The sequence below is a fragment of the Miniopterus schreibersii genome (genome assembly GCF_964146895.1).
Source record: "Miniopterus schreibersii genome assembly, chromosome: 12".
NCBI classification, from domain to species: Eukaryota; Metazoa; Chordata; class Mammalia; order Chiroptera; family Miniopteridae; genus Miniopterus; species Miniopterus schreibersii.
The window spans coordinates 64,718,281-64,744,187 of NC_138112.1; the positions used below are offsets into that span (position 1 = coordinate 64,718,281).

General features: G+C 40.7%; 5 protein-coding genes across 5 annotated transcripts; all 5 read left to right on the top strand.

Moving 5' to 3' along the window:
- Nucleotides 1–4,833: 4,833 nt before the first annotated feature.
- LOC308565570 (olfactory receptor 8H1-like) lies at nt 4,834–5,778 on the top strand (the record flags this gene model as incomplete). Its single annotated transcript, XM_081154885.1, has 1 exon — nt 4,834–5,778. One exon carries the CDS (start codon nt 4,834–4,836, stop codon nt 5,776–5,778), a length of 945 nt encoding a protein of 314 aa, XP_081011011.1.
- A 3,368-nt stretch (nt 5,779–9,146) lies between these two features.
- Nucleotides 9,147–10,091, top strand: LOC308565571 (olfactory receptor 8H1-like; the record flags this gene model as incomplete). Its single annotated transcript, XM_081154886.1, has 1 exon — nt 9,147–10,091. One exon carries the CDS (start codon nt 9,147–9,149, stop codon nt 10,089–10,091), a length of 945 nt encoding a protein of 314 aa, XP_081011012.1.
- Nucleotides 10,092–13,008: 2,917 nt separating this feature from the next.
- Nucleotides 13,009–13,953, top strand: LOC308565572 (olfactory receptor 8H1-like; the record flags this gene model as incomplete). The annotated part of the gene is made up of 1 exon (XM_081154887.1): nt 13,009–13,953. The coding sequence occupies one exon, from the start codon at nt 13,009–13,011 to the stop codon at nt 13,951–13,953; it is 945 nt and encodes a 314-aa protein (XP_081011013.1).
- A 6,027-nt stretch (nt 13,954–19,980) lies between these two features.
- Nucleotides 19,981–20,925, top strand: LOC308565573 (olfactory receptor 8H1-like; the record flags this gene model as incomplete). The annotated part of the gene is made up of 1 exon (XM_081154888.1): nt 19,981–20,925. The coding sequence occupies one exon, from the start codon at nt 19,981–19,983 to the stop codon at nt 20,923–20,925; it is 945 nt and encodes a 314-aa protein (XP_081011014.1).
- Nucleotides 20,926–23,836: 2,911 nt separating this feature from the next.
- LOC308565574 (olfactory receptor 8H1-like) lies at nt 23,837–24,781 on the top strand (the record flags this gene model as incomplete). The annotated part of the gene is made up of 1 exon (XM_081154889.1): nt 23,837–24,781. The coding sequence occupies one exon, from the start codon at nt 23,837–23,839 to the stop codon at nt 24,779–24,781; it is 945 nt and encodes a 314-aa protein (XP_081011015.1).
- Nucleotides 24,782–25,907: the final 1,126 nt, after the last annotated feature.

The window sequence follows — 25,907 nt, forward strand, 5'->3', positions numbered from 1 at the left end:
TTCCCATATTTTTCTTTCTGAGTAGAATATAATATGAAATCTTGTACATAAGGAGAGATCCTATCCTATTTTAAACAGAAACAAAACAACTGCTAAAGTAAATGAGTGAGTGCTCTCCAAAGGAGGGGCTGGGACCGCAGCCTTAGCATCTTTCTCTCGAACCCAGCGCAGCAAAAGACCTTCCGTCTAAGCGGCGCGAAGCCCAGACAGCAGGCAGGATTCCCAGTGTCCACGAACGGCACAGAGCAGACCAAGTCCCTCAAAAGACAAAAGCAAGCAAAGGACATCTGCAACCAAAGTCACATTGCAGCCAGCCAGACAAAACTCCCGCTAGTTAAGCGTTTCGGGCCGCTGATGCCTTGAGAGGAGAGCAGGGCCGCAAGCTCCCTCAGTCCCCTCCTCCCTGGGCTCAGCCCCAACAAGCAGCTGGGGAGTCCAGCAAAGCGGGGTATGCTCCCATCTTTAACCACATTCTAAGCAAGATTACAGGCAAGGCACGCAAGGCAAAACGACCCTAATACACGATATTTTCAAACGCGCGCCACAGACAGACAACATGCAGCAGTCAGACAAGCACTTGCGGCTTCCCCGCACAGCCAGACAGCACCAGGCCGGATGCCTGCGCCGCGCAGGGCCACGTCTGGGCCCCAGGCTGATCAGGCTGGGGTGCGAGACCAGGCAGGGACCCAGAGAGGCCACTTGCAACCAGGAGCTGGCCAAGCGCACCCCAGGTGGGGTCCACAGCAGGCTGCAGACAACAGGTGCCCCTCCTTCCAGGGTTACAGAGCCTAAGGGGATGGGTCAGCCAGGATGCTGATCCGGGGGGCTGCCGGGTGGGGTTGCCATGCCTTTCCCATGCTTTTCGAGTTCTACAACCCCCCAAACAACACACACAGAAGGTGCCTTAAATATGCCAGCCTGGCCTACGGTGCTCGGGTGGCACAGGTCAGATGGGGGCAGGCGCGCAGACAGAGCCGAGCCAAGCAGCAGGTGGCGGGGAGCTCGGGGCGCCTCAGGAAGGTCCCCCCGTTACACGGCGGCTCACCTTAGGGCTCAGAGGAGGGTCCCGGCGGGCTCGGGCTGCCTGTCGCTGTGTCCAGTTTAGGAGGCCGGGGTGAGTCCTGTAAGGCGTTTATTGAGAAGGCCGCCGACCAAGAAGACAGGGGGCACACGAGCATCCAAAACCTGTCTCAGGAGTGGCCTGAGGGACAGGGCTGTGTGGGGCAGACGGGGGCTGGGAACGGACGCAGCTATTGTGCAGCCCCAGGGCCCACAGGCCTTAGCTGCTGTTCCTGGTCGCCTGGCGATGTCTCAATATGATGGGATCTTGAGTCCTGGTTGGATCGGCCTGACCACGCGGGTTCAATGACGCATTGGCCACAGCTGCGTCGCCCCCTTAATTGCTTTGTCCGGAGTCAAGGGGAGTGCAGGGCGTAAAGGCCTAGGAGAAAGACACTTAAGGAAAAAGAAACTTAAATCCCCGCTCACCTAAGTATATGTGATCTACAATTTTATAAGTGATATAATTACATTTCAGATTAATTCAGGCGCTCGATCTTTGGACATTGTAAGTGCCCCATCAATTGCTGCTGCCTCAGCTCAGATCTGCATTTTCTTTACTCCTAACTCTTCGCAGAGCCTCCTAACGTCTTCCATTGCTGCCTTCCTGGTTCCCCTTTGGAGCATCTCCATTTTTACAATCATGATGCTTTTTGTAGTGCCACGTATTTTCTCTCCTACAATAAGAAATCCAAATCCTTTGGGCTGCTTATACTTTTATTTAGATTTTACATCCACTCCTGTTGCCTTTCCATTCTCTAGCCACATACTATGGATTCTGTATGTAGTAAGTGGTTTTAAATTTGAAAATCAAACACATAAAATTAAAAAATAATCTGTTATTTTTAATTAAGTAGAAATTTTAAAAATCAACTTTTCTATCTATATAATGTACCACAATAGAAATAATTAATATCACTACACACAGGTTAAAAATAAAGTGGCACTCAGATGGGTAATGCAAATATGAAATTCCTGTGTTATTAGACAAAAAGTAAATAAAACAAGGACTTGGTACTAGATGCTCAGGAAAAAAACACCAAATTCAAAATGATATAAAATGATAAAACTTAGGAAACAATTAATGAATTAAAAATAAGAAATCATTGAACAACATTTATCCAAAATGCAAATAGAGCAATTCTTTTATCAGTCAAAGAAGAAAGGAAATATAAAAATAATAGTAGGATAATCTAGGAGAGAAAGAGAAAAAATGATATAAAATTTATAGTTAAAACTGTGATGAGCTAAGAAATGAAATTATATGATCATGAAGCCAAAAGAGATTTAAAACCTCTGACCAGAATCTGATTTGGGCCATGACGATAAGTGATACAAGGATAGCCCTGTGATCATAAATAACTGCAATGGGTTTCAACACTGGGAAAACATTCAGCAAAAAGACTTGCTCCTGTTAATTTTGCAATTACCATGGCTATTGAGGTGGTGTTGACATTGAAAGTCACCCCTTGTCTCTCCTTTGCCTTAACTCCCAAGGTTACCTACTGTCAAGCAGTTTCACGCTGGTTTTTAAATTTCTAAATAAGCCTGTCTTAGCAGCACTAAATTTTTGTGAACAGAATTGGCCTTTCACAAATTCATCAAAGATGTAACACATGCAAAGGTAGCTCCTTTATCCACACCAACAAATTATCTTCTGAAATTCTGAAGTATAAAGAGACTTTCATGTAAGAGCCACTTTTAAATCGACCTGGAAATCGATCTCATCATGAATTAATGCAAGATTCACAACAATGCTTTAATCATACTCTCAGTCTACCTCTTTTCAGATTATTCCTTTGCCTCTACATCTCGGACAAATAATTCTCAATAAAATATTTGTTTTTTTTACACTTAAATTTTTCCATTCATATTTAAGAAAACACTTGACTTAATTATATACAGAGTATACTGAAATAGTGAAACAAAATATTGCTACTTAGATAAATTAGGTGATTGTCAAACCAGAAGGGGGAGCCTACACCCTATTTTCCTTGTGATGCCTTAAAATAGCTCTCAGCTGATGAACATATTTACGGGGAAGTTAGTTATGGGGCAGAGGTCAATTCAAAATACAAAAAATTGTGGCTTTTATCAAAGGCTAATGTAACATTGGTAATGGCGTGTTAGAAATTTTGGTGATAAAATGAGGATTGGATGCTAAATATAGAGTATAATAATAATTATGCAAATCTTTGGATACACAAATAAGTATTAATGACAAAATAATTGGAAGAAATTCATCAAAATGCTATAACATTATTAACTTGTTCTCATTTTGTTCGTTGAATTTTGTTGCACTCTAATTTTTTTCGAATGAACATACTTTATTCCAAGGATAGTATCAAACTTTAATCATAAAAACGTTCCCTTGTGGAAAATGTAATAATCCACCCTGGATGGCCCAGCCATAGAGGGTCAGGAAAGGAGGCCAAAGCAGGCTCTCTCCGTGTGGCATCTGGGGAAAAGGAACTGCTTCCTCAAAACATACCTGCCTTAGTCCCTGAGCGTCTGTCCTTGGAACAAGCCAAACACCCTTCCTTGGAAACCCGTCTCCAGGGATGACCCGTAGGTGTTGCGTCATCCTCAGTCCCAGGATATGAGGCGCCCTGGAGGCGAGACGGGACTCGCTCTGCCCCGCTCCTGCTCCAGCAGCTCCCCGCTGCTCCTTTAGACCTGCCTTCCCGCGACTGTGCCATTGGACCCGGGCCTTAGCAGAATTTCCGTTGCTTTTTTTTACCTGAGAATAAAAAAAGATGAATGCACGAAAATTTACGAAGGACTTAACGAAAAGAACACATTCCGGAAAGTTTTGACTCAAATGGTTTTCATATTTTGTGAGAAAAACTTGAAGTTGACAAATTTCTAGACAGATGAGATTGGAAGAAAGGTTTTGTTTTGTTTTCCCACTGCATTTGGCTCTTGGTAAGTATTACTCTCAAAATGAGAGACTTTTGGTTAGAATCAAATATAATGGGGGCATTTTCAGAAAAGTATGCATACACACACACACACCAAGACCTCACCTAGGGAAGGTCAGGGTTTGTGAAACCCAAAGTATAGAGTTGATGGATTTATGGCCTACAAGCAAGGTGTATCTTTTGGAAATATAATTTTTGGGAGAAATCTGAGTTTGAAAGGTCAACCTAAGAAATCATATCTTTTGGAAATTAATAATACTATATGTGGTCGATAATGTTCATCCCCAAGTTTAAAATTTATTGGTGATTACTATTAAATAATTTTGAAAACCAAAGGACAGTAAATGATTCATTGAAACTATTTTTCTATCATTACTTATGATATATCTAGTATTTTCCCCCAGGTTTCCTCCAATTATTAACAGGAATAGAGTATACTAACCATGTTCTCTGGAGTCAGTCTATCTTGGTAGAATGTCAGAGCCAGCATTTAATAGCTCTGACTGAATAAGTGACTTAAACTGTGCACTTTTTTCATTAAAAAAAATGTGGCTAATAGTAGCACGTGTGGTATAATATTATCACGTGGAGTAGATATATGAATAAAGGGAAGCATTTAGAACACTCTAAGGTTCATTCTAATTATGCAATATGTTGATTTTTATTACATCATTCCCAAGTATCAATTTATGCCTACTTCTGTATTTGGCAATCAAATTCAGTTTTCCCATCACATTCTGTAAATCACTCATATCATCAGTTTTTAGAAATGTTAAACTAATATAAGTAACCCCTTTGAACCCATTCCTGCCAAGTGTCACCTTGATTCCCAGCAGGCTGAGCAGTGACCTCAATGGAGAGAAGGAACAGCACAGACGTGTCTCACTTCGTGCTCGTGGGGCTGACGGGCTCTGAGGGGCTCGGGCGGGCCCTGTTCACCCTGTTTCTCCTGATATACCTGACTAGTGTGCTGGGAAACGCGGGCATGATCCTGCTAATCCGCCTGGATCTCCAGCTTCACACCCCCATGTACTTTTTCCTCAGTCACCTGTCATTTCTTGACCTCAGTTACTCCAACGTCATCACACCTAAAACCTTAGAGAACTTACTGACTTCCAACAAGCACATTTCATACGTGAGCTGCTTCAGCCAGATGTACTTTTTTGTTTTCTTTGGTGCCACTGAATGTTTTCTTCTCTCCTCAATGGCCTATGATCGCTACGTAGCTATCTGCAAACCTCTACACTACCCAGTTGTCATGTCCTCAAGACTCTGCTGCTCCCTCATCTTTGGGTCCTATGGGAAAGGCTTTTTGGACTCGGTTATCCATGTGCTTTGCATGAGCAGACTGCATTTCTGTGACTCCAATGTAATCCATCACTTTTTCTGTGACACTTCCCCAATCCTAGCCCTGTCCTGCACTGACACACAAAGCATAGAAATCATGATATTCGTTTTTGCTGGCTCCACCCTAATGGGATCTCTTATCATAATATGTGTGTCTTATCTGTCCATTCTGTCCACTGTCCTGAAAATTTCCTCCACTTCAGGAAAGAGAAAAGCCTTCTCCACGTGTGCCTCCCATCTCCTGGGAGTCACTGTCTTTTATGGCACTCTGATTTTTACTTACTTAAGACCACAAAAGTCCTACTCCTTTGGAAAGGATCAAGTGGCGTCTGTATTTTACACTATTGTGATCCCCATGCTGAATCCACTCATCTACAGTCTGAGAAATCAGGACGTGAAAAAGGCTCTCATTAGAGTCCTGCAGAGAGAGGGCTCCCGGCTACTACAGTAACTGTGATGCTAACCTGTCCACCTCTCTGTGCTCTCTTGCCTGTTGGGTATTTCTTTGCTGTCTCCAAAAACAATGAAGTCTTTTCATTTGTTTTTGATTCTGTTGAGCCATCCTTTATTAATCAGATGTGCTGTTGGACATTTGCAGGAATTTGTCTTTTCAAATCCACATTGTCATAGCAAATCATAGAATATGTGTTAAACCATGTTCCATATATATGTGTTTTTAAGGGCAACTGATGAACAAAATAAGAAAATAGGGATATCGTCTTTTAAGCTATTCTAAACAAATTACCATGCATACTCGAATAAGACTGAATTTTATATGCAAATAGCTCCATTTTTGGCACAATGATAGTGGTTTTATAAATCATTTCATCTATTGTTTAGAGAAAAAATGTAGAAGAGTGATTATGAGCACTGGCTTTGGAACCAAACATTCTAAGATTTAGATTCTAGATCTCTTACCCTTTTAGCTGTATAACCCCTAATAAATCATGGAAACTTTAAAGGTCCAGTTTCCTCATCTGCTCAAGATAATTAATAATTCTCCATCTGTAGAGATACAAGGAAGCTTGAGTCGGATGATGGATACAAAGCCTTTAAGGCAACACTAACAAATGCTAGCCATTAGCATTAGAGAACTATTCCTGCAAAGTTTTAATGCACACTGGCTTTCTCATATAGAATGCCCACTTGTGTTTTGTAAATACTTTTCATTAATTCAATTGGTTGTCTATGAAAAGTTCAGCATTTCAGTATTTTGGTTTAGAATGGTATATGTTAACATTGAAGAGAATTTGGAAAAAATTGAAAAAAAAATAAGGTAATGGAACTAAAAAGCTTCTTCCGCACAGCAAAAGAAATCATCCTAAATATACAAAGGAACCCCATGGTATGGGAGAACATGTTTGCCAAAAATACATCTGATAATGGATTAATTTCCAAAATATACAAAGAACTCATACAACTCAAAAAGAGGAAAACAAATGATCCAATTAAAAAATGGGCAAAGGACCTGAATAGACACTTCTCCAAAGTGGACACACAGATGGCCAAGAGACACATGGGAAAATGCTCAGTGTCACTGATTATCAGAGAGATGCAAATTAAAACCACAATGAGGTGTCACCTCACAGCGGTAAGAATGGCTGCCATCAACAAATCAACAAATGACATGTGCTGGTGAGGGTGTGGAGAAAGGGGAGCCCTAGTACACTGCTGGTGGGAATGCAGACTGGTGCAGCCACTATGAAAAGCATTGTGGAGGTTCCTCAAAAAATTAAAAAGGGAGCTGCCTTTTGACCCAGTGATCCCACTTCTAAGAATATACCCTAAGAATCCTGAAACAAACTAGAAAGAATATATGCACCCCTATGTTCATGGCCGCGCAGTTTACAATAGCTAAGATGTGGAAACAGCCCAAGTGCCCATCAGTAGATGAGTGGATGAAAAAGCTGTGGGAGATTCACACCATGGGATACTACGCAGCTGTAAAGAAGAAGGACCTCTTACCTTTTGGGACAGCATGGATGGACCTAGACAACATCATGCTAAGTAAAATAAGCAGGCAGAGAAAGACAAATATCACAGGATCTCACTTATATGTGCAATCTTAAAATAAAGTGATGAACAAAACAGATCCAATGACATAGAAATATGGAACAGGCTGATGAATCTCAGAGGGAAGTTGAGGTTGGGTGGGGAGAGTATAGCCAAGAATTTATATGCATAGATGCATAAACCTTGGACACAGGCAATAGTGTGGTGAGTGTCTGGGGCAGGGTGTGGGTGTGGGGTAGAAGGAGTCAATGGGGAAAAAGGGGACATCTGTAATATTTTGAACAATAAAATAAAATTAACAAAAACAAAATACAATTATTAACACTTTTGTATGTATACTTCTAGATCACTGGTTATGTATGTATGTGTATATATTACATATAGAGGCAAAATTTATAGTTTTCTATTTACTTTTTTTCAGCTTTGTCTACATACTTGCAAGTATAATGATTGTCATTAAAATCTGAGATGAATGTGTTTTTCGGTAGTATCAGACTTTAATCATAAAAACGTTTCCTTGTGGAAAATGTAATAATCCACCCTGGATGGCCCAGCCATAGAGGGTCAGGAAAGGAGGCCAAAGCAGGCTCTCTCCGTGTGGCATCTGGGAAAAAGGCAACTGCTTCCTCAAAACATACCTGCCTTAGTCCCTGAGCGTCTGTCCTTGGAACAAGCCAAACACCCTTCCTTGGAAACCAGTCTCCAGGGATGACCCGTAGGTGTTGCGTCATCCTCAGTCCCAGGATATGAGGCGCCCTGGAGGCGAGACGGGACTCGCTCTGCCCCGCTCCTGCTCCAGCAGCTCCCCGCTGCTCCTTTAGACCTGCCTTCCCGCGACTGTTCCATTGGATCAGGGCCTTAGCAGAATTTCTGTTGATTTTTTTACCTGTGAATAAAACAAGATGAAAGGATATAAATTTTCAAAGAAATTATGTCAAAGAAAAGGACATGTTACAAAAATTTTTGACTCAAATGGTTTTCGTATTTTACTTGTGAAAAAACTTGAAGTTGACAAATTTCTAGACAGATAATATTTCGAAGAAGGGTTTTCTTTTCCCACCAACTTTGGGTCTTGGTAAGTCTTACTCTCAAAATTAGAGCGTTTTAATTAGGATCAAATATAATGGGGGCATTTCCAGAGAAGTATGCATACACACACTCTAAGACCTCATCCTAGGGAAGTCAGGGTTTGTGAAACCTGAAGTAGAGAGTTGATGGAGTTATGGTCTACAAGCAAGGTGACTGTTTTCGAAATAGGATTGTTGAAAGAAATCAGATTTTCAATGTTCATCTTAGAAAAACATATCCTTTGGAAATTAATACTAATATGCATTCTATAATTTTCTTCCCTAGGTTTCAAATCTATTTATGAAAAATTATATAATTTTCAAAACAAAAGAACAGTAAATGATTAATAGAAAGTGTTTTTCTGTCATTATTTAATAGCTCTGACTGAATAAGTGACTTAAACTGTCTGTGCCCTTTTTTCATTTAAAAAAATGTGGCTAATAGTAGCACGTGTGGTATAATATTATCACGTGGAGTAGATATATGAATAAAGGGAAGCATTTAGAACACTCTAAGGTTCATTCTAATTATGCAATATGTTGATTTTTATTGCATCATTCCCAAGTATCAATTTATGCCTACTTCTGTATTTGGCAATCAAATTCAGTTTTCCCATCACATTCTGTAAATCACTCATATCATCAGTTTTTAGAAATGTTAAACTAATATAAGTAACCCCTTTGAACCCATTCCTGCCAAGTGTCACCTTGATTCCCAACAGGCTGAGCAGTGACCTCAATGGAGAGAAGGAACAGCACAGACGTGTCTCACTTCGTGCTTGTGGGGCTGACGGGCTCTGAGGGGCTCGGGCGGGCCCTGTTCACCCTGTTTCTCCTGATATACCTGACTAGTGTGCTGGGAAACGCGGGCATGATCCTGCTAATCCGCCTGGATCTCCAGCTTCACACCCCCATGTACTTTTTCCTCAGTCACCTGTCATTTCTTGATCTCAGTTACTCCAACGTCATCACACCTAAAACCTTAGAGAACTTACTGACTTCCACCAAGCACATTTCATACGTGAGCTGCTTCAGCCAGATGTACTTCTTTATCTTCTTGGGTACCACTGAATGCTTACTTCTCTCCTCAATGGCCTATGATCGCTACGTAGCTATCTGCAAACCTCTACACTACCCAGTTGTCATGTCCTCAAGACTCTGCTGCTCCCTCATCTTTGGGTCCTATGGCAAAGGCTTTTTGGACTCGGTTATCAATGTGCTTTGCATGAGCAGACTGCATTTCTGTGACTCCAACATAATCCATCATTTTTTCTGTGACACTTCCCCAATCCTAGCCCTGTCCTGCACTGACACACATGACATTGAAATCATGATATTCATTTTTGCTGGCTCCACCCTAATGATATCTGTTTTCACAATATGTGGGTCTTATCTGTCCATTCTGTCCACTGTCCTGAAAATTTCCTCCACTTCAGGAAAGAGAAAAGCCTTCTCTACATGTGCCTCCCATCTCCTGGGAGTCACCGTCTTTTATGGAACTACAATTTTTACTTACTTAAGACCACGAAAGTCCTACTCCTTGGGAAAGGATCAAGTGGCGTCTGTATTTTACACTATTGTGATCCCCATGCTGAATCCACTCATCTACAGTCTGAGAAATCAGGACGTGAAAAAGGCTCTCGTTAGAGTCCTGCAGAGAGAGGGCTCCCGGCTGCTACAGTAACTGTGATGCTAACCTGTCCACCTCTCTGTGCTCTCTTGCCTGTTGGGTATTTCTTTGCTGTCTCCAAAAACAATAAAGTCTTTTCATTTGTTTTTGATTCTGTTGAGCCATCCTTTATTATTCAGATGCACTCTTGGACATTTGCAGGAATTCGTCTTTTCAAATCCACATTGCAATGTAAATCATAGAATATGTGTTAAACTATGTTCCATATATATGTGTTTTTAAGGACAACTGATGAACAAAATAAGATAATAGGGATATTGTCTTTTAAACTATACCAAACAAATTACCATGCATACTCGAATAAGACTGAATTTTATATGCAAATAACTCCATTTTTGGCACAATGATAGTGGTTTTATAAATCATTTCATCTATTGTTTAGACAAGGAATGTAGAAGAGTGATTTTGAGCACTGGCTTTGGAACCAGACATTCTAAGATTTAGATTCTAGATCTCTTATCCTTTTAGCTGTGTAACCCCTAATAAGTCATGGCAACTTTAAAATTTTAGTTTCTTCAGTGGCACAAGATAATTAATAATTCCAGGTCAGTAGAGTTATAATGAAGATTAATTCAGATGATGGATGTAAAACATTTCAGGTAGTTTTAGTAAATGCTGGACATTATCATTGGATGACTTCTTTTCCTGCAATATTTTTAATGCACAATGGCTTTCTCTTATAGAATATCCACTTGTCTTTTATAAATTACATTTGGTTAACTTAATTGACCAACATACAAACAACTAAGGAAGAACTGAACATTTCACAATTTTGGATTTACTTCATTCTATGTTAATATGGAGTTATGAACAGATTTTCCTGGAAGAGTCACTTTTAAATCGAAATGGAAATTGATTTTATTAGCATGAATTAATGCAAGATTCACAAGGACACTTTTATTCTCAGTCTACCCCTTTTCAGATCATTCTTTTAATTCTTCATCTTAGAAAAATAATTCTCAATAAAATATTACAGCTTTCTTTCCATATTTAAATTTTTTTCATTCATATTTAAGCAGATACTTGACATATTTATATAAGTGGCAGAACAATTTACAAAACTATTGCTACATTGATGAATTAGGTGATTATCAAACCAGAAAGGGAAGCCTACACCATGGTTTCTTGTGATGCCTTAAAATATTCATGAGGTGATAAACACATTTAGAGGGAAATTAGTTATGGATCAGAAGTCAATGCATAATGCAAAAACTGGTGGGTTTTATCAAAGGCTAACGTAACATTGGTCATGCTGTATTATGCAATTTTGGTCATAAATGAGGATTGGATGCTAAATAATGATCATGCAAATGTATAACTACAAAAATAAGTATTAATGAGCCTAAGAAAATAACTGGGAGAAATTCATCAAAATGTTGTAACGTTATTGACTTGTTCTCATTTTGTTCGTTGAATTTTGTTGCATGCTAAGATTTCTTTTCAATGAACGTGCTGTATTCCTTGGATAGTATCAAACTTCAAACATAAAAATGTTTTCTTGTGGAAATTGTATTAATCCACCCTGGATGGCCCAGCCATAGAGGGTCAGGAAAGGAGGCCAAAGCAGGCTCTCTCCCTGTGGCATCTGGGGAAAAGGCAACTGCTTCCTCAAAACATACCTGCCTTAGTCCCTGAGCGTCTGTCCTTGGAACAAGCCAAACACCCTTCCTTGGAAACCCGTCTCCAGGGATGACCCGTAGGTGTTGCGTCATCCTCAGTCCCAGGATATGAGGCGCCCTGGAGGCGAGACGGGACTCGCTCTGCCCCGCTCCTGCTCCAGCAGCTCCCCGCTGCTCCTTTAGACCTGCCTTCCCGCGACTGTGCCATTGGACCAGGGCCTTAGCAGAATTTCTGTTGCTTTTTTTACCTGATAATAAAACAAGATGAAAGGATATACATTTTCAAAGAAATTATGTCAAAGAAAAGAACACATTCCGGAAAGTTTTGACTCAAATGGTTTTCATATTTTGTGAGAAAAACTTGAAGTTGACAAATTTCTAGACAGATGAGATTGGAAGAAAGGTTTTGTTTTGTTTTCCCACTGCATTTGGCTCTTGGTAAGTATTACTCTCAAAATGAGAGACTTTTGGTTAGCATCAAATATAATGGGGGCATTTTCAGAAAAGTATGCATACACACACACACACCAAGACCTCACCTAGGGAAGGTCAGGGTTTGTGAAACCCAAAGTATAGAGTTGATGGATTTATGGTCTACAAGCAAGGTGTATCTTTTGGAAATATAATTTTTGGGAGAAATCTGAGTTTGAAAAGTCAACCTAGGAAATCATATCTTTTGGAAATTAATAATACTAATATGTGGTCTATAATTTTCATCCCCAAGTTTAAAATTTATTGGTGGTTATTATTAAATAATTTTGAAAACCAAAGGACAGTAAATGATTCATTGAAACTATTTTTCTATCATTATTTATGATATATCTAGTATTTTCCCCCAGGTTTGCTCCAATTATTAACAGGAATAGAGTATAATGAGCATGTTCTCTGGAGTCAGTCTATCTTGGTAGAATGTCAGAGCCAGCATTTAATAGCTCTGACTGAATAAGTGACTTAAACTGTCTGTGCCCTGTTTTCATTTAAAAAAATGTGGCTAATAGTAGCACGTGTAGTATAATATTATCACGTGGAGTAGATATATGAATAAAGGGAAGCATTTAGAACACTCTAAGGTTCATTCTAATTATGCAATATGTTGATTTTTATTACATCATTCCCAAGTATCAATTTATGCCTACTTCTGTATTTGGCAATCAAATTCAGTTTTCCCATCACATTCTGTAAATCACTCATATCATCAGTTTTTAGAAATGTTAAACTAATATAAGTAACCCCTTTGAACCCATTCCTGCCAAGTGTCACCTTGATTCCCAACAGGCTGAGCAGTGACCTCAATGGAGAGAAGGAACAGCACAGACGTGTCTCACTTCGTGCTCGTGGGGCTGACGGGCTCTGAGGGGCTTGGGCGGGCCCTGTTCACCCTGTTTCTCCTGATATACCTGACTAGTGTGCTGGGAAACGCGGGCATGATCCTGCTAATCCGCCTGGATCTCCAGCTTCACACCCCCATGTACTTTTTCCTCAGTCACCTGTCATTTCTTGACCTCAGTTACTCCAACGTCATCACACCTAAAACCTTAGAGAACTTACTGACTTCCAACAAGCACATTTCATACGTGAGCTGCTTCAGCCAGATGTACTTTTTTGTTTTCTTTGGTGCCACTGAATGTTTTCTTCTCTCCTCAATGGCCTATGATCGCTACGTAGCTATCTGCAAACCTCTACACTACCCAGTTGTCATGTCCTCAAGACTCTGCTGCTCCCTCATCTTTGGGTCCTATGGCAAAGGCTTTTTGGACTCGATTATCAATGTGCTTTGCATGAGCAGACTGCATTTCTGTGACTCCAATGTAATCCATCACTTTTTCTGTGACATTTCCCCAATCCTAGCCCTGTCCTGCACTGACACACAAAGCATAGAAATCATGATATTCGTTTTTGCTGGCTCCACCCTAATGGGATCTCTTACCATAATATGTGTGTCTTATCTGTCCATTCTGTCCACTGTCCTGAAAATTTCCTCCACTTCAGGAAAGAGAAAAGCCTTCTCCACGTGTGCCTCCCATCTCCTGGGAGTCACCGTCTTTTATGGCACTCTGATTTTTACTTACTTAAGACCACGAAAGTCCTACTCCTTGGGAAAGGATCAAGTGGCGTCTGTGTTTTACACTATTGTGATCCCCATGCTGAATCCACTCATCTACAGTCTGAGAAATCAGGACGTGAAAAAGGCTCTCATTAGAGTCCTGCAGAGAGAGGGCTCCCGGCTGCTACAGTAACTGTGATGCTAACCTGTCCACCTCTCTGTGCTCTCTTGCCTGTTGGGTATTTCTTTGCTGTCTCCAAAAACAATGAAGTCTTTTCATTTGTTTTTGATTCTGTTGAACCATCCTTTATTAATCAGAGATGTACTGCTGGACATTTGCAGGAATTTGTCTTTTCAAATCCACATTGTCATAGCAAATCATAGAATATGTGTTAAACCATGTTTTATATATATGTGTTTTTAAGGGCAACTGATGAACAAAATAAGAAAATATGGATGTCATTTTTTTAAGCTATTGCATACAAATGACCATGCATACTCAAATGAGAGACAATTTCATTATGCAAATAGCTCCATTTTTGGCACAATGATAGTGGTTTTATAAATCATTTCATCTATTGTTTAGAGAAGAAATGTAGAAGAGTGGTTATGTGCAGTGGCTTTGGAATCAAACATTCTGAGTTTTAGATTCTAGATCTCTAACCCTTTTAGGTGTATAACCCCTAATAAATCATGGAAACTTTAAAGGTGCAGTTTCCTCATCTGCTCAAGATAATTAATAATTCCCTATCCATAGAGATACAAGGAAGCTTGAGTCGGATGATGGATACAAAGCCTTTAATTCAACACTAACAAATAGTAGGCATTAGCATTACACGACTACTATTCCTGCAAATTTTTAATGCACAATGGCTTTCTCCTATAGAATATCCACTTGCGTTTTATAAATACTTTTCATTAATTCAATTCGTTGTCTATGAAAAGTTCAGCATTTCAGTATTTTGGATTTAGAATGGTATATGTTAAGATTGAAGAAAATTTGGAAAAAATTGAAAAAAAATAAGGAAATGGAATCATCCTAAATATACAAAGGAATCCCATGGTATGGGAGAACATGTTTGCCAAAAATACATCTGATAAGGGACTAATTTCCAGAATATACAAAGAACTCATACAACTCAACAGGAGGAAAACAATCGATCCAATTAAAAAATGTGCAAAGGACCTGAATAGACAGTTCTCCAAAGTGGACACACAGATGGCCAAGGGATATGAAAAAATGCTCAGTGTCACTAATCATCAGAGAGATACAAATTAAAACCACAATGAGGTATCACCTCACAGCGGTCAGATTGGCTGCCATCAACAAATCAACAAATGACATGTGCTGGTGAGGGTGTGGAGAAAGGGGAGCCTTAGTGCACTGCTGGTGGGAATGCAGACTGGTGCAGCCACTATGAAAAGCATTATGGAGGTTCTTCAAAAAATTAAAAAGGGAGCTTCCTTTTGATCTAGTGATTCCTCTTCTAGAAATATACCCTAAGAATCCTGAAACTAATCAGAAAGAATATAAGCACCCCTATGTTCATAGCAGCACAGTTTACAATAGCTAAGATCTGGAAACAGCCCAAGTGCCCATCAGTAGATGAGTGGATGAAAAAGCTGTGGGAGATTTACACCATGGAATACTACACAGCTGTAAAGAAGAAGGACCTCTTACCTTTTGGGACACATGGGTGGACCTGGACAACATCATGCTAAGTAAAATAAGCAGGCAGAGAAGGACAAATATCACAGGATCTCACTTATATGTGGAATCTTAAAGTAAAATGATGAACAGAATAGATCCAGTGACATAGAAGCATGGAACAGGCTGATGAGTCTCAGAGGGAAGTTAGGGGTGGGTGAGAGAGTGTAACGAAGACTTTATATGCATAGATGCATAACCCTTGGGCACAGGCAATAGTGTGGTGAGTGTCTGGGGCAGGGTGTGGATGTGAGTAGAAGGGGTCAATGGGGAAAAAGGGGACATCTGTAATATTTTGAACAATAAAGTAAAATAAAAAAATAATTATTAACAGTTTTGTATGTATACTTCTAGATCACTGGTTATGTATGTATGTGTATATATTACATATAGAGGCAAAATTTATATCTTTCTAGTTACTTTTTTAAAAAATTTATCTTTAATGTTGAAAGTATTACAGGTGTCCCATGTTTTTCCCCCCAATTGACCCCCTCCACCTCGCTTTCACCCCTCCCCAGGCCTTCACACAGTCATTGTCTGTGTCCATGGGTTATACTTATATGCATATAACTTATTTGGTTAATCTCTTCCCAGCCTCCACCCCCTTCCCTCTTTCCTCAGAAATATAATCGTCTGTTACATACGTCAATGTCTCTGGATCTATTTAGTTCGTCAGATTCTTTTGTTCATTAGCTTCTTCTTAAAGAAGACCCTTCAATATGTCCTATAGTACTGGTCTGGTGGTGATGAACTCCTTTAGCTTTTCCTTGTCTGAGAAGCTCTTTATCTGACCTTCAATTCTAAATGATAGCTTTGCTGGGTAGAGTAATCTTGGTTGTAGTTCCATGTTTTTCATCACTTTGAATATTTCTTGCCACTCCCTTCTGGCTTGCAAATTTTCTGTTGAGAAATCAGCTGACAGTTGCATGGGTGCTCCCTTGTATGTAATTAAGTGCTTTTCTCTTGCTGCTTTTAATATTCTCTCTTTGTCTTTAACCTTTGGCATTTTACTTATGATGTGTCTTGCTGTGGGCCTCTTTAGGTTCCTCTTGTTTGGGGCCCTTTGTGCTTCCTGGACTTGTAAGTCTATTTCTTTCCCCAGGTAGGGAAAGTTTTCTGTAATTATTTTTTCAAATAGGTTTTTAATTTTTTGCTCTCTCTCCTCTCCTTCTGGCACAGCAATAATATGAATGTTGGGCCTCTTGAAGTTGTCCCTCAGGCTACTTACCCTATCTTCATATTTCTGGATTCTTTTTTCTTTTTGCTCTTCTGGTTGGGTGTTTTTTGTTTCCTCATGTTCCAAACTGCTGATTTGGTTCTCAGTGTCCTCTACTGTTGATTCCCTGTAAATTATTCTTCATTTCAATTTCGTGTAGCCTTCATTTCAAATTGGTCCTTTATTATATCATTGATGATCTCACTAGTTTCCTTAGTACTCTTACTAATATCCTTGAGCATCCTTATAACCATTATTCTGAACTCTGTATCTGTTAGGTTGCTTGGCTCCATTTCATTTAGTTCCTCTTCTAGAGATTTCTTCTGTTCTTTCCTTGGTGACATGTTTCTTTGCCTCCACATTTTGGCTGCTTCCAGGTGTTTGTTTCTATGTATTAAGTAGAGCTGCTATGTGTCCTGGAATTTGTAGAGTGGCTTTGTGTAGTAGGTGTCCTGTAGGGCCCAGTGGCTCAGCCTCCCCAGTCACCTGAGCTGGGCCTTCCAGGTGCCCCCCTGTGTGGGCTGTGTGCACTGTCCTGTTGTAGTGGAGCCTTGGTTGCTGTTGGCGTCACTGGGAGGAACCGACCCCCAGGCCAATCAGCTGTGGGGACCAGCTGCACCTACAGCCAGAGAGCTGCTGTGCTGGAGACACCCCTATGGAGCAGGATTTACTTCAGTGGAGCTTTGGTGTTCACCAAGTGCGCCCCTTGAGTGTGTCACTCGTGGATGTGGTAGGGTTGTAATCCAGCGTGGTCGAGTCTGACCACCAGGCGCACTGTCTCTGGGGCCTCCCGGGAGGTGCAAAGTCAGCCTGTGCCAGTGCCTTGCCCAGGGCCCCCCAGCATGGGCTACACAGCAAACCGTAGTTGGCTCCTACTTGTGCTGGGCTTGGCGGTGCCCAGGAGAGGCCCAGCTATGAGCCAACGCAGCTGCCGCTAGTGCCAGGCCTGGGGCCGCTTATCAAGCCGTATGGGGCAGCTGCTGCTTGTTTGAGAGATTTTAGGAGAGTCCTAAGCATGAGGCCCGAGAAGCCCCTTGCACAGAAAAGCCCCTGGAAATGGCCTGGATGAGCTGCAGGTGGGGAGGGGCGGGGCCTCTGGGAATCACGGGGCGGGGTCAAAGGTGAGTCAGGTGCTGGCGACTCAAACATGGCGCCTGCCTGCCGGCTGTGTGCGGGGAGGACTCGCCAAGGAGCCATGGCCTCCGCCAGCCCTTCTGCCCGGGAGGAAGCCGCCCTCCGCCTCTCGCCCGGATCTCAGGCAGGTCAGTTCCTCCCGAGTGTCCCAGGTCCCTTCAGGCCGCTGCTCCCGGCGCTGGGCTCAGAGGGAGCGTCCGAGTGAGTCCGTGCCGGGCCCTTTAGAGGAGCTGCTGGGCTCCCGCAGCCTCCGCGACCCTCAGGACAGTCCCCGCTGGTTTCACAGCCCGGAGTTGTGGGGACGTCTCTTCCCGGCCTGGAGCCTTGGGCTGGGGGCCTGCTGTGGGGCTGGGACCCCTCTCTCCTCTGGGAAACCCCCACCGCCGAGATTCCCTCCCGGGTTTGCCGCGCGGCACCGGGTGTGGGCCCGTGGCCTCGTCTGGATCCAGCCCTGATCCCCCGCGTCTCCGCCCCTCCTCCGGGTCTCGGTGCTGCTTCAGCTCCCTGGCTGTGGGGCTTCTGTGCAGCCAGGTTCCAGGAGGCTCTGAGTGATGGTGGTTCTGGGTTTTAGTTGTGATTTTGATGTGGCTGCGGGAGGCGGCGGGTGTAACTGCTAATTACACCGCCACCTTGTTTGTTCCCTCTATTTCCTTTTTTTCAGCTTTGTCTACATACTTGCAAGTATAATGTTTGTCATTAAAATCTGAGATGAATGTGTTTTTCGGTAGTATCAGACTTTAATCATAAAAACGTTTCCTTGTGGAAAATGTAATAATCCACCCTGGATGGCCCAGCCATAGAGGGTCAGGAAAGGAGGCCAAAGCAGGCTCTCTCCGTGTGGCATCTGGGGAAAAGGAACTGCTTCCTCAAAACATACCTGCCTTAGTCCCTGAGCGTCTGTCCTTGGAACAAGCCAAACACCCTTCCTTGGAAACCAGTCTCCAGGGATGACCCGTAGGTGTTGCGTCATCCTCAGTCCCAGGATATGAGGCGCCCTGGAGGCGAGACGGGACTCGCTCTGCCCCGCTCCTGCTCCAGCAGCTCCCCGCTGCTCCTTTAGACCTGCCTTTCCGCGACTGTGCCATTGGACCCGGGCCTTAGCAGAATTTCTGTTGATTTTTTTTTTACCTGAGAATAAAACAAGATGAAAGGATATAAATTTTCAAAGAAATTATGTCAAAGAAAAGGACATGTTACAGAAATTTTTGACTCAAATGGTTTTCATATTTAATTTGTGAAAAAACTTGAAGTTAAAAAATTTCAAGACAGATAATATTTCGAAGAAGGGTTTTCTTTTCCCACCGACTTTGGGTCTTGGTAAGTCTTACTCTCAAAATTAGAGCATTTTAATTAGGATCAAATATAATGGGGGCATTTCCAGAGAAGTATGCATACACACACTCTAAGACCTCATCCTAGGGAAGTCAGGGTTTGTGAAACCTGAAGTAGAGAGTTGATGGAGTTATGGTCTACAAGCAAGGTGACTGTTTTCGAAATAGGATTGTTGAAAGGAATCAGATTTTCAATGTTCATCTTAGAAAAACATATCCTTTGGAAATTAATACTAATATGCATTCTATAATTTTCTACCCTAAGTTTCAAATCTATTTATGAAAAATTATGTAATTTTCAAAACAAAAGAACAGTAAATGATTAATAGAAAGTGTTTTTCTGTCATTATTTTTGATATATCTAGTATTTTCCCCTACGTTTGCGCTAATTATTATCAGGAATATAGTATAATTAGCATCTCCTGTAGTGTCAGTCTATCTTGGTAGAATGACAGAGCTAACATTTAATAGCTCTGACTGAATAAGTGACTTAAACTGTCTGTGCCCTTTTTCTCATTTAAAAAATGTGGCTAATAGTAGCACGTGTGGTATAATATTATCACGTGGACTAGGCATGTGAATAAAGGGAAGCATTTAGAACACTCTAAGGTTCATTCTAATTATATAATATGTTGATTTTTATTACATCATTCCCATGTATCAATTTATGCCTACTTCTGTATTTGGCAATCAAATTCAGTTTTCCCATCACATTCTGTAAATCACTCATATCATCAGTTTTTAGAAATGTTAAACTAATATAAGTAACCCCTTTGAACCCACTCCTGCCAAGTGTCACCTTGATTCCCAACAGGCTGAGCAGTGACCTCAATGGATAGAAGGAACAGCACAGACGTGTCTCACTTCGTGCTCGTGGGGCTGACGGGCTCTGAGGGGCTCGGGCGGGCCCTGTTCACCCTGTTTCTCCTGATATACCTGACTAGTGTGCTGGGAAACGCGGGCATGATCCTGCTAATCCGCCTGGATCTCCAGCTTCACACCCCCATGTACTTTTTCCTCAGTCACCTGTCATTTCTTGACCTCAGTTACTCCAACGTCATCACACCTAAAACCTTAGAGAACTTACTGACTTCTACCAAGCACATTTCATACGTGAGCTGCTTCAGCCAGATGTACTTCTTTATCTTCTTGGGTACCACTGAATGCTTACTTCTCTCCTCAATGGCCTATGATCGCTACGTAGCTATCTGCAAACCTCTACACTACCCAGTTGTCATGTCCTCAAGACTCTGCTGCTCCCTCATCTTTGGGTCCTATGGGAAAGGTTTTTTGGACTCGGTTATCAATGTGCTTTGCATGAGCAGACTGCATTTCTGTGACTCCAACATAATCCATCACTTTTTCTGTGACACTTCCCCAATCCTAGCCCTGTCCTGCACTGACACACATGACATCGAAATCATGATATTGGTTTTTGCTGGCTCCACCCTAATGGGATCTCTTATCATAATATGTGTGTCTTATCTGTCCATTCTGTCTACTGTCCTGAAAATTTCCTCCACTTCAGGAAAGAGAAAAGCCTTCTCCACGTGTGCCTCCCATCTCCTGGGAGTTACCGTCTTTTATGGCACTCTGATTTTTACTTACTTAAGACCACGAAAGTCCTACTCCTTGGGAAAGGATCAAGTGGCGTCTGTGTTTTACACTATTGTGATCCCCATGCTGAATCCACTCATCTACAGTCTGAGAAATCAGGACGTGAAAAAGGCTCTCGTTAGAGTCCTGCAGAGAGAGGGCTCCCGGCTGCTACAGTAACTGTGATGCTAACCTGTCCACCTCTCTGTGCTCTCTTGCCTGTTGGGTATTTCTTTGCTGTCTCCAAAAACAATGAAGTCTTTTCATTTGTTTTTGATTCTGTTGAGCCATCCTTTATTAATCAGATGCACTCTTGGACATTTGCAGGAATTCGTCTTTTCAAATCCACATTGCAATGTAAATCATAGAATATGTGTTAAACTATGTTCCATATATATGTGTTTTTAAGGACAACTGATGAACAAAATAAGATAATAGGGATATTGTCTTTTAAACTATACCAAACAAATTACCATGCATACTCGAATAAGACTGAATTTTATATGCAAATAACTCCATTTTTGGCACAATGATAGTGGTTTATAAATCATTTCATCTATTGTTTAGACAAGGAATGTAGAAGAGTGATTTTGAGCACTGGCTTTGGAACCAGACATTCTAAGATTTAGATTCTAGATCTCTTATCCTTTTAGCTGTGTAACCCCTAATAAGTCATGGCAACTTTAAAATTTTAGTTTCTTCAGTGGCACAAGATAATTAATAATTCCAGGTCAGTAGAGTTATAATGAAGATTAATTCAGATGATGGATGTAAAACATTTCAGGTAGTTTTAGTAAATGCTGGACATTATCATTGGATGACTTCTTTTCCTGCAATATTTTTAATGCACAATGGCTTTCTCTTATAGAATATCCACTTGTCTTTTATAAATTACATTTGGTTAACTTAATTGACCAACATACAAACAACTAAGGAAGAACTGAACATTTCACAATTTTGGATTTACTTCATTCTATGTTAATATGGAGTTATGAACAGATTTTCCTGGAAGAGTCACTTTTAAATCGAAATGGAAATTGATTTTATTAGCATGAATTAATGCAAGATTCACAAGGACACTTTTATTCTCAGTCTACCCCTTTTCAGATCATTCTTTTAATTCTTCATCTTAGAAAAATAATTCTCAATAAAATATTACAGCTTTCTTTCCATATTTAAATTTTTTTCATTCATATTTAAGCAGATACTTGACATATTTATATAAGTGGCAGAACAATTTACAAAACTATTGCTACATTGATGAATTAGGTGATTGTCAAATCAGAAAGGGAAGCCTATACCATGGTTTCTTGTGATGCCTTAAAATATTCATGAGGTGATAAACACATTTAGAGGGAAATTAGTTATGGATCAGAAGTCAATGCATAATGCAAAAACTGGTGGGTTTTATCAAAGGCTAACGTAACATTGGTCATGCTGTATTATGCAATTTTGGTCATAAATGAGGATTGGATGCTAAATAATGATCATGCAAATGTATAACTACAAAAATAAGTATTAATGAGCCTAAGAAAATAACTGGGAGAAATTCATCAAAATGTTGTAACGTTATTGACTTGTTCTCATTTTGTTCGTTGAATTTTGTTGCATTCTAAGATTTCTTTTCAATGAACGTGCTGTATTCCTTGGATAGTATCAAACTTCAAACATAAAAATGTTTTCTTGTGGAAATTGTATTAATCCATCCTGGATGGCCCAGCCATACAGGGTCAGGAAAGGAGGCCAAAGCAGGCTCTCTCCCTGTGGCATTTGGGGAAAAGGCAACTGCTTCCTCAAAACATACCTGCCTTAGTCCCTGAGCGTCTGTCCTTGGAACAAGCCAAACACCGTTCCTTGGAAACCTGTCTCCAGGGATGACCCGTAGGTGTTGCATCATCCTCAGTCCCAGGATATGAGGCGCCCTGGAAGAGAGACGAGACTCGCTCTGCCCCGCTCATGCTCCAGCAGCTCCCCGCTGCTCCTTTAGACCTGCCTTCCTGCGACTGTTCCTTTGGACCAGGATCTTAGCAGAATTTCTGTTGCTTTTTTTACCTGATAATAAAACAAGATGAAAGGATATACATTTTCAAAGAAATTATGTCAAAGAAAAGAACACATTCCGGAAAGTTTTGACTCAAATGGTTTTCATATTTTGTGAGAAAAACTTGAAGTTGACAAATTTCTAGACAGATGAGATCGGAAGAAAGATTTTGTTTTGTTTTCCCACTGCATTTGGCTCTTGGTAAGTATTACTCTCAAAATGAGAGACTTTTGGTTAGCATCAAATATAATGGGGGCATTTTCAGAAAAGTATGCATACACACACACACACACCAAGACCTCACCTAGGGAAGGTCAGGGTTTGTGAAACCCAAAGTATAGAGTTGATGGATTTATGGTCTACAAGCAAGGTGTATCTTTTAGAAATATGATTTTTGGGAGAAATCTGAGTTTGAAAAGTCAACCTAGGAAATCATATGTTTTGGAAATTAATAATTTTGGTTTATAATTTTCATCCCCAAGTTTAAAATTTATTGGTGGTTATTATTAAATAATTTTGAAAACCAAAGGACAGTAAATGATTCATTGAAACTATTTTTCTATCATTATTTATGATATATCTAGTATTTTCCCCCAGGTTTGCTCCAATTATTAACAGGACTAGAGTATAATGAGCATGTTCTCTGGAGTCAGTCTATCTTGGTAGAATGTCAGAGCCAGCATTTAATAGCTCTGACTGAATAAGTGACTTAAACTGTCTGTGCCCTTTTTCTCATTTAAAAAATGTGGCTAATAGTAGCACCTGTGGTATAATATTATCATGTGGAGTAGACATATGAATAAAGGGAAGCATTTAGAACACTCTAAGGTTCATTCTAATTATGCAATATGTTGATTTTTATTACATCATTCCCAAGTATCAATTTATGTCTACTTCTGTATTTGGCAATCAAATTCAGTTTTCCCATCACATTCTGTAAATCACTCATATCATCAGTTTTTAGAAATGTTAAACTAATATAAGTAACCCCTTTGAACCCACTCCTGCCAAGTGTCACCTTGATTCCCAACAGGCTGAGCAGTGACCTCAATGGATAGAAGGAACAGCACAGACGTGTCTCACTTCGTGCTCGTGGGGCTGACGGGCTCTGAGGGGCTCGGGCGGGCCCTCTTCATCCTGTTTCTCCTGATATACCTGACTAGTGTGCTGGGAAACGCGGGCATGATCCTGCTAATCCGCCTGGATCTCCAGCTTCACACCCCCATGTACTTTTTCCTCAGTCACCTGTCATTTCTTGACCTCAGTTACTCCAACATCATCACACCTAAAACCTTAGAGAACTTACTGACTTCCACCAAGCACATTTCATACGTGAGCTGCTTCAGCCAGCTGTACTTCTTTATCTTCTTGGGTACCACTGAATGCTTACTTCTCTCCTCAATGGCCTATGATCGCTATGTAGCTATCTGCAAACCTCTACACTACCCAGTTGTCATGTCCTCAAGACTCTGCTGCTCCCTCATCTTTGGGTCCTATGGGAAAGGCTTTTTGGACTCGATTATCAATGTGCTTTGCATGAGCAGACTGCATTTCTGTGACTCCAACATAATCCATCACTTTTTCTGTGACATTTCCCCAATCCTAGCCCTGTCCTGCACTGACACACAAAGCATAGAAATCATGATATTTGTTTTTGCTGTCTCCAACCTAATGGGATCTCTTACCATAATATGTGGGTCTTATCTGTCCATTCTGTCCACTGTGCTGAAAATTTCCTCCACTTCAGGGAGGAGAAAAGCCTTTTCCACGTGTGCCTCCCATCTCCTGGGAGTCACCGTCTTTTATGGCACTCTGATTTTTACTTACTTAAGACCACAAAAGTCCTACTCCTTTGGCAAGGATCAAGTGGCGTCTGTATTTTACACTATTGTGATCCCCATGCTGAATCCACTCATCTACAGTCTGAGAAATCAGGACGTGAAAAAGGCTCTCATTAGAATCCTGCAGAGAGAGGGCTCCCGGCTGCTACAGTAACTGTGATGCTAACCTGTCCACCTCTCTGTGCTCTCTTGCCTGTTGGGTATTTCTTTGCTGTCTCCAAAACAGGGATTTTTTTTCATTTGTTTTTGTTTCTGTTGAGCCATCCTTTATTAATCAGATGTACTGCTGGACATTTGCAGGAATTTGTCTTTTCAAATCCACATTGTCATAGCAAATCATACAATATGTGTTAAACCATGTTCCATATATATGTGTTTTTAAGGGCAATTGATGAACAAAATAAGAAAATAGGGATATTGTCTTTTAAACTATACCAATCAAATTACCATGCATACTCCTATGAGAGAGAATTTTATTATGCAAAGAGCTCCATTTTTGGCACAATGATAGTCGTTTTATAAATCATTTCATCTATTGTTTAGAGAAGAAATGTAGAAGAGTGATTATGAGCACTGGCTTTTCAACAAAACATTCTAAGATTTAGATTCTAGATCTCTTACCCTTTTAGCTGTATAACCCCTAATAAGTCATGGAAACTTTAAAGGTCCAGTTTCCTCATCTGCTCAAGATAATTAATAATTCCCCATCCATAGAGATACAAGGAAGCTTGAGTCGGATGATGGATACAAAGCCTTTAAGGCAACACTAACAAATGCTAGCCATTAGCGTTAAACTATTTCTGCAAAGTTTTAATGCACAATGGCTTTCTCTTACAGAATATCCACTTGGGTTTTGTAAATACTTTTCATTAATTCAATTGGTTGTCTATGAAAAGTTCAGCATTTCAGTATTTTGGATTTAGAATGGTATATGTTAACATTGAAGAGAATTTGGATAAAACTGAAAAAATAAAGAAATGGAACTAAAAAACTTCTGCACTGAAAAAGAAATAATCTTAAATATACAAAGAAACCCTACATTATGGGAGAACGTATTTGCTAAAGATCCATCTGCTAAGGGACTAATTTCCAAAATACACAAAGAACTTATACAACTCAACAAGAGGAAACCAGTCGATCCAATTTAAAAATGGGCAAAGGACCTGAATAGACACTTCTCCAAAGTGGACACACAGATGGCCAAGGGACATATGAGAAAATGCTCAGTGTCACTCATCATCAGAGAGATGCAAATTAAACCCACAGTGAGGTATCACTTC